The 8,021-nt window shown below is 37.7% G+C and overlaps 2 protein-coding genes and 4 non-coding genes across 6 annotated transcripts in view; 1 reads left to right on the top strand and 5 right to left on the bottom strand.

The window, feature by feature from the left end:
- Positions 1-2,723, bottom strand: part of LOC116029762 — a 7,237-nt gene extending 4,514 nt beyond the window's left edge. The window contains exons 1-4 of the mRNA XM_031271803.1: positions 2,317-2,723; positions 1,287-1,509; positions 599-746; positions 154-261 (exon numbers count right to left, since the gene is read on the bottom strand). Of these exons, the coding sequence (XP_031127663.1) occupies positions 154-261; positions 599-746; positions 1,287-1,509; positions 2,317-2,530 (693 nt within the window). The 5' untranslated portion in view covers positions 2,531-2,723. The remainder of the gene's footprint in view (positions 1-153; positions 262-598; positions 747-1,286; positions 1,510-2,316) is intronic.
- A 563-nt stretch (positions 2,724-3,286) lies between these two features.
- On the top strand, positions 3,287-7,835 carry LOC116030077 (probable plastid-lipid-associated protein 4, chloroplastic). Its single transcript, XM_031272195.1, has 6 exons — positions 3,287-3,667; positions 5,848-5,961; positions 6,288-6,383; positions 7,090-7,164; positions 7,339-7,406; positions 7,570-7,835. The coding sequence occupies exons 1-6, from the start codon at positions 3,338-3,340 to the stop codon at positions 7,640-7,642; spliced, it is 756 nt and encodes a 251-aa protein (XP_031128055.1). The 5' UTR covers positions 3,287-3,337; the 3' UTR covers positions 7,643-7,835.
- On the bottom strand, positions 3,913-4,108 carry LOC116031053. The gene has a single exon (XR_004100488.1). It is a non-coding gene; the product is annotated as a U2 spliceosomal RNA (small nuclear RNA).
- LOC116031085 lies at positions 4,553-4,748 on the bottom strand. Its single transcript, XR_004100518.1, has one exon. It is a non-coding gene; the product is annotated as a U2 spliceosomal RNA (small nuclear RNA).
- Positions 5,176-5,371, bottom strand: LOC116031096. Its single transcript, XR_004100529.1, has one exon. It is a non-coding gene; the product is annotated as a U2 spliceosomal RNA (small nuclear RNA).
- LOC116031130 lies at positions 6,569-6,764 on the bottom strand. The gene has a single exon (XR_004100560.1). It is a non-coding gene; the product is annotated as a U2 spliceosomal RNA (small nuclear RNA).
- Positions 7,836-8,021: the final 186 nt, after the last annotated feature.

The raw sequence follows: 8,021 nt of genomic DNA, 5'->3' as shown, positions 1-8,021 counted from the left end.
CCCCCCCCCCCCCCCCCCCCACACACACAAAAAATAATGCTATAACTAAAATCTTGATTCAATTTCAGCACAAGAGTTAACAAAAGTTTGAAACAAGTAGAAAAGGAAATGTTAAACAATGAACAGATAGAAATATAAGGAGTGGGAAAACACCTGAAAAGAATCTTTTTGTAGCGATTCAGTTGAAGAGTCATTCTTGCTACTATAGGGGTTTTCCCATGCAAGCATAGTTACAAATATCAATCTTTGGAATGCAGGTTCCTGTAAAAAGAACCAAAACATCATTTAAAAAGTGCAGTGAACAGATAAGGAGAGTCAACTTATGATACCGAAGAGAGGCTTTTAAGCATTAAAAAACGCTTGTTAAAATATTCCTAATTGCAAATCCATTGTATGTCATACTACTTCAGACCATCAAAACCCAACTAAAATAAAATTTCACCAAAAACTCTGATAAACTGAAAGGAGAATTTGGAGTCACATGCTAAAAAACATGTTAGTCTCCATGTTCGAAAACATGATAATGGGTTTTCTAAGGCATGGACACAATTTAACTTAAAAGGAAGAAGACTGAAAGAGAAACATCAAATGATCAAACCTTAAGGCAAGGATGAATTTCGGAGCTATCCCTTGAAAGAAACCTAAAGCAGCAATACTCCACCAAATTGCGGGCATCATTATAGATAGATTCAGGAACAAGAGCTTTAAAAATCTTCTGCATTTTCTGCCCAGTCAACCCATTCATCCTGCATAAGTGCATATATTACTTTTGAAAAGTCAAATGTAGTAACTACAAATCCACAATAAGTTACAGGACTGCAAAATTAATGGCATATCTAATTAAACATAGTAAAATATTAAAGAAAGGGCTAATGGAATTACAATAATATCCACCCAGCCCACATCTTCCATCTTAATCCAATGCCTAAACGAAAGACTAAAGTTTGTGATCTCCAAAATTTGAGGGATGGCAATCAGTCAATTTTGATTCACCTAATTTTTAGAATGCCATTATATGGCTAAGGGATTCAAAACTAAACTTTTCTCAGTTGAAATTGAGAGCTAGTGCATGGAGAACTACCACCGAGTTAGGTGTTTCCAAAAAAAAGAATTATATTCATCTCATGTAAAGACCCTGGTAAGATATACGTTCTATTCAAGTGTGGTTATTTTTTGAGGTAAATTTAAAACATGGAAAGACTGCAGCGTGCTTGCATCAGGTGATTTTCTTGTGACCCCACAACATAAACCAAGTCGGTGCAAGAAATCAGTTGAAGCTTCCTCACCGGCTGAATTGCTCAACGGAGAGAATAGCAGCCACTGAAAGCTCCCCATTTGGTGTTTGCCTATCAACAGTCTGTTCAGACAGGAATATCTCATCCACATCTTGAGCATGATCCCGTGAAGTAGACCTTCGATCGTTGACAGTTTTTACAAATGGTGAAGTGACGTCATGCAGAAAGTTTTGGGTCTTTGACAGCCATTGAGTTAATGATTCTTGCACTGAATCTGTGAAGGAAATACAAAAAGTATCCAGTCTTAGTCTTATAGGCCATAGTAAAAATGGCTGAAGCCTACTGCAGCGGAACTTCAAATTGGATGAGGGATTGTCCCTGTAATCAACCAAACCAAAGTATGGCTGCCAACAACATTTTATGAACAAAGTTACAGCAATTGCTCTGTAACATTTACCACCAATTTCTTTAAAAATGTTGCACTAGATGGCAATTGGTACCAAGGTCATGCTCCATAATAAAAAGAATAAACATATCTGTTTTTTTTTTGTTTGGAACAAGTGTCAAATAGGTCACTAAACTTATAGCTTTTGTGCAATTGGGCACTAAACTTAAAATGTGTGCAATTGAACTATCAAACAAGCAAAATATGTGCAATTGTGACATTTTTATGATTTCTTTTAATGCATTTTAAGTTGAAAACATTTCAATCTTTCATCCGAACTAGCATGAGGAAAGGGAGATTCTCTAAGTTATCTGACCGGATTCTACCGAGAAAAATTGGAAAATATCGTGCACATATTTTACTTGTTTAATGGTTTAATTGCACACTATTTAACTCAATTGCGATAAGTTTTCAATCTATACTGATATCTAGACACTCATTGAGGTTCCAAAAGAAAAAAAAAGTAAAGGAAAATGAGAGTCACAACAAATCTAGGAAATAAACTAGAACCTCACCAGATTATAGACAATTTTGTTATTCATCGTTAGCTAAAAGTAAAACTCATTAGCTACCATGTCAAATACCAAATAAACTAAGCAATAGCAATTGAGCAGAAGGAGGGAATTGAAAACCTACTGGCATCAATATCATTGAACTTCCATTTCCCGTCGCCCAACGATCTACCGACCAGCTTAAACCGGAACTTGCTATTCTCCGACGCCGAAGAAGACGAGGAAGCGTCAGAGTTCTTATCGCCACAGCACAGAATCCTGAACAAGGCTTGGTGATGCGGTCGAGGCTGGGGAAAAACCGGGAAAGCTGGGGGGGCCTTTCCCAACTTGCAGTACATCGTTTTGTTCCCCGTTTCTCGTTACGGAGATTGAGGAATCATTGAATCCTGGATTTTGTGATCCCCGAGAAGATGAAAAACATTAGCCGGTGCGGCGAAGAAGACAAGAGGGTGTTTCACACAGAAAGTATGATTGGTCTTCGAAGAAGACAAACGTTCACCTACACGGCTGCGCGGTTGTTAATCCATTTCTAGTATTCTTATTCTTATTTTTCATGTTTTTCTATAATTTTTTGAAGACATTTTTGTACCGTTGCCTTATGTTGACCTGATGATGTTGGCAGTCAAAATCTCTCTAAATGGATTTTCCTTTCCACTAATTTAGATAAATAAATGACAAAAATATAATACTGTCTTATGAGCCTCAATCTATGAAACGAATTGAATTTTTAAGTGATGATGTCAAATATTTGATTAGTGGGCAAATTTTTCCTCATTAATTAAAGATCCGACTCATTTCATGAACGAGGAATCTTGTGTTCCTATAGAAAGGAGATGGTTGTGGCGTGAAGTATTCTTGTGTTCCTATGTCATTATGCTCACGTGCAAACCCACCCCTTATGTTATGGAAGAATTGAGCTTTTTGTTGAGCTGGTTATTGAGACCGACGGTGTCACTCAAGTTTTTGGCTTTTGTTTAGGGTATGGAAAAAGAGAATTAATGCTATTATGTGTTTATAAACTATGCAAGCTCATAATTCCATTAAATGGATAAAAAAATAAAGCATTTTCTCCACCACAAAATACAAATCTCACCGCCCACTAAACGTCTAAACCTCCAATTTCTTCATTTCATACTTCCGGCCCCATGGCATTTTCTACACTTTCAGCTCCGGCGACGCAGCTCATCGCCGCTCACTCCTCCGCCCACAACCACCCAAAGCTCTCTCTCTCCGCCGCCGCCGCGGCCTTCTCTTTCCCCGCCACCCACAACGGCCATAGTAGCAGTGGGCTTGTCAGCATTTCCGCCCCTTGCAATGATCCCAAATGGAGAGCTGGCGTTTCGTTCTTCCCAGGCTTCTTGAAATTGAACAAAACCAAAGACCCAGAGCCCATCAAAGAAGAACTCTTTGAAGCTCTTGCGCCACTTGATCGTGGCGCGGATGCCACTCCTGAAGATCAAGAACAGATTGAGCAAGTTGGTCCATTTTCTTTTAATTTGTTCTCATTCATTCATTTTGAACCACCCATTTCTAGTTACTTTAACTGCTGCTTTTTTACTTTCTTATCTTAGTAATATTTCTTTTACTACTCCCCGTCGACTTTGCTCCCTAGTGTATGATTTACGAAGAATCATAGAAACTAAAAATAAAATTAAATATATTTACCTTATTAGACAGTGCAAGTTTATCTTATAAAAAAAAAAAAATTAGACTAAATTTGGTGGGGCGTGCCAGGCCAAGGCAATAGTGCAAAACCAAGGCGACACTCAAAGGCTCAGGCAGCAAGCTGCCTTAATGAGCCTTTCCCCTAAAAAAATTGAGTTAATATCGTGTGAGCCATTAGCTCACGTATCAGATATTAAACTGATAAGAACAGATACTACACTTGATCTTAGCCAAAAGGCCGAGAAAGGTATGCTTATTCTTGTTGACAGCCCACTTCTTTTATAATACTCATGCACCTTCACATGCTTTCTACATTCTCAATGTGGGACACCTGAGTGGGAATTGGTAATGTGTAGTGCTAATAGATAAAGAGTATATATCTTTCATATGCTGAGAAGTTTTTGGAAGTTTATGTTCACACATTATATGCTTCCATTAACACTTCAATTGTCTATGGTTTATCTCTGAGAGAACAAAGTTAATTGTGTTCGCATTTGGAGTTAGGCCGCTCAATAATGTGTACAATTATCTATGTTACATATCTGGCTGATTGGAGAGAACAAAGTTGCAGCACAAAGGCAACACATGAATGCTACCTTAACAGTTAAACAGTTAACAAGCACTAGCATAGTTTCTCTTTCACATGAGAGGCTTACACACTACACAATTTAAGTAAGAGTTATGAACTAGAATTGGTGGGGTGTGCCAGGCCAAGGCAATAGTGCACAACCAAGGCGACACACAAAGGCCCAGGGAGCAAGCTACCTTAAAGGGCCTTTACACTAAAAAAATTGAGTTAATATCATGTGAGCCAATAGCTCACATATCAGATATTAAACTGATAAGAACAGATACTACACTTGATCTTAGCCAAAAGGCCGAGAAAGGTATGCTTTAACTTGTTGACAGTCCTCTTCTTTTATAGTACTCATGCACCTTTACATGCTTTCTGCATTATCAATGTGGGACTTGAGCAAACAGTGGGACAACATTAAATTGTAGTGCTTATTAGTTTATATGTATATATACTCTAATAAGCACATATGATCTGTGCATACACATATTAGTCTGCAGAAAAACCGGAAAAGAATAAGAATTAGTCCTCTACCTGGAAAGAAAATGTTTGTAATCAATAATTGGCTATGCTGCAATGCTATTATGACTAGTTTCAAAATCTATGATTCTTCTAAGATTTCTTTTCCCTTCTTGATTTCTATTTCAACTTTCATCTCGCTTCTCATTGGTAATTAGGACCAATAGCAAAATATAACCAAACATGTACTATAAACTACATATCTAAAATGTTAGACTAAAATTTGTGGGGTGTGCCAGGCCAAGGCAATAGTGCAAAACCAAGGCGACACTCAAAGGCCCAGGCAGCAAGCTACCTTAATGGACCTTTCCCCAAAAAAAATTGAGTTAATATCGTGTGAACCATTGGCTCACGTATCAGATATTAAACTGATAAGAACAGATACTACACTTGATCTTAGCCAAAAGGCCGAGAAAGGTATGGTTTTTTTTGTGGATAGCCCACTTCTTTTATGTTGCTCATGCACCTTCACAGCCTTTCTGCATTATCAATGTGGCAGTTGAGCAGACAGTGGGGAAACAATAGTTTGTGGTGCTGATTAGTATATTTTGATAAGTTAACCAGAGCCTTGGACGTAATGCACCTTAGTTTATTTATATGGTCTTGTTGTTGTCAATGTTTTGTTGGATGGTACTTGACAAATGAAAAATTTTATTATACTGCACTATTAGTGTCTCTCTCGACGACAGAAAATAGTTTCTGAATGTGGAAGTTTGTTTTAAAATAGGCGATTCTTTGTTATGGGTGTTATTTGCTCAATGGTGTTGTCTGTTGTGTGTAATATCTTTTCTCTGAAACTACATATGCATTTTCAGTATATTTTAATGAATTGCCTGTTTGAGCAGCTATTCATTTGTGTATATTTGTTGTTTTTCACTGTTACTTGCTCTATACCAGATCGTTCGGAAGCTGGAAGCAGCCAATCCGACTAAGGAGCCACTGAAGTCTCCTTTCCTAAATGGCAAATGGGAACTTATATACACAACTTCACAATCGATTCTCCAAACGAATGTAAGTCAAAACTAGAAAACTGATGTCCGTGTAAGAGACGTTACTCTCCAGAATTGTTAGCGTGCGAGAATTGAGATATTCAAGTAAACTGTGTTGTGTGCGTGTTTTCATTATATTATGTATCATCGTTGCATAAAAAACACAAGGGAACCTGTGCTTTCCTCTCTGGTTTTAGTAGCGGTGGTTTAATGGGAAGCCATTGTGTGGTTCCACTAATTGATTCGTGATAGAAGCGTTTTCCATTCCCGTTCATGTTCTGTTGTAATCTCGCTTCTTCTAATGCTTTGTTCAAATTGAGAGTATTCACAGATTATCATTGTGAACAGAGGCCAAAGTTCTTAAGATCAAGAACAAACTACCAAGGAATCAACGCAGATACACTTCGAGCCCAGAATTTGGAATCCTGGCCAACTTTCAATCAGGTAATCAGATTCCTGAAGTTAACCCTACCACTCTTCACCATTTTTACCTTCCCTCAGTACAAAGAAACATTCACCTTAAAGTATATTCAAAAACAAAAATGAAAAGACATGGTTATTTGATACAATAATATAATAACTATACAAGCAGAAATCTTCAGTTCAACAAAAATTTTGTATTATAGTTGGTGGGGTGCACCAAGACAAGGCTATAGTGCAAAACCAAGGCGATGCTCAAAGACCCAGGCAGCAAGCTACCTTAATGGGCCTTTCCCCTAAAAAAATTAAGTTAATATCGTGTGAGCCAATGGCCCACGTATCAGATATTAAACTGATAAGAACAGATACTACACTTGATCTTAGCCAAAAGGCCGAGAAAGGTATGCTTTTCCTTGTAGACAGCCCACTTCTTTTATAGTACTCATACACCTCCACATGCTCTCTGCATTATCAATGTGGGACAATAGTAATTTGTTGTGCTGGTTAGTACATATTCAAATATGTTATGAAACTGTGAAAAGATATGCAACCGAAGTCTTGAAGATGACCCGAAGGCCACTTTTGTAGTCTGATTCTCACAAAGTCGAATTTTGTTTGCAATTGCTTTATCCAGAATTATTTAGTTCTGTTTGTTCGCGGGGAACAAATGGTTTCTCCCTCTGCAGATCTGGTTGAGCCAACATTGACTCTTCGGTTCACGTTTCTGCAGGTGACAGCAGATTTAACGCCAGTGAATGCAAGCAAGGTGGCCGTCAAGTTCGATTACTTCAAAATCGCAGGCCTGGTATGTACAGTGCTGATATGCATAAACAGATATAAGCAATGTATCTTTTTGCTATATCATGGTGGATAATACAAAGAATAAGCACACACAATCTACATATAAGTACATGGATAAAGATTTCTTTCCCCTTCTTGGTTTAGTAGCAGCGATTATATACTCGTCTTGTGATGACAGATCCCAATAAAAGCTCCTGATACAGCTCGCGGCTCGCTGGATATTACTTACTTGGACAAAGAACTGAGGTAATTAATCAGGAGTGTCTTATGTTGAGCATATAATATACTCTGTAATATATAAACATAAATGTGTAATCCAACTATCAACTTAGACTTTTAGTTGAATAGCAAAAATCACATTGATTCACATGTGTATTAATGTCATCTATGTTGTTGTGTCTTGTAACAGAGTATCAAGAGGTGATAAGGGCAACCTGTTCATCCTTAAAATGGTGGATCCCTCTTACAGAGTCCCTGTCTGAATTCGCCTCTCTAGTACAGCATATGAGGAGATGTTCCAGATTTTGTTGTACTTGAGTTTCTGTAAAGTATAGAAAATTTTTGAACCACCAAAAACAAAATCAGACATTAAATCACATTATATAACTCTTGCCATAAAAGGCGTAATAACTATATGCCTCAAAAAGGCCAGCTGAAACAGATTTATTTCCTTCACCCCTCTCCATGCAAAAGGTGTGAGCCGGCTTTGCTCACATGGACAACTCAGTTGATCGGAATATGGAAAATAAAGACCATAAATCAAATTTTACCAACAACATTGTGGAGCAATCTCTCAAAGTGAGAAGAGCTCTTTGTGCGCAGTAAACAAATGTATAGCCTCTGTGTATAGCGGAAAAATGA

The sequence above is a fragment of the Ipomoea triloba genome, chromosome 9, assembly GCF_003576645.1.
Source record: "Ipomoea triloba cultivar NCNSP0323 chromosome 9, ASM357664v1".
Lineage (NCBI taxonomy): Eukaryota > Viridiplantae > Streptophyta > Magnoliopsida > Solanales > Convolvulaceae > Ipomoea > Ipomoea triloba.
This window is presented reverse-complemented; position numbering and strand designations above follow the sequence as displayed.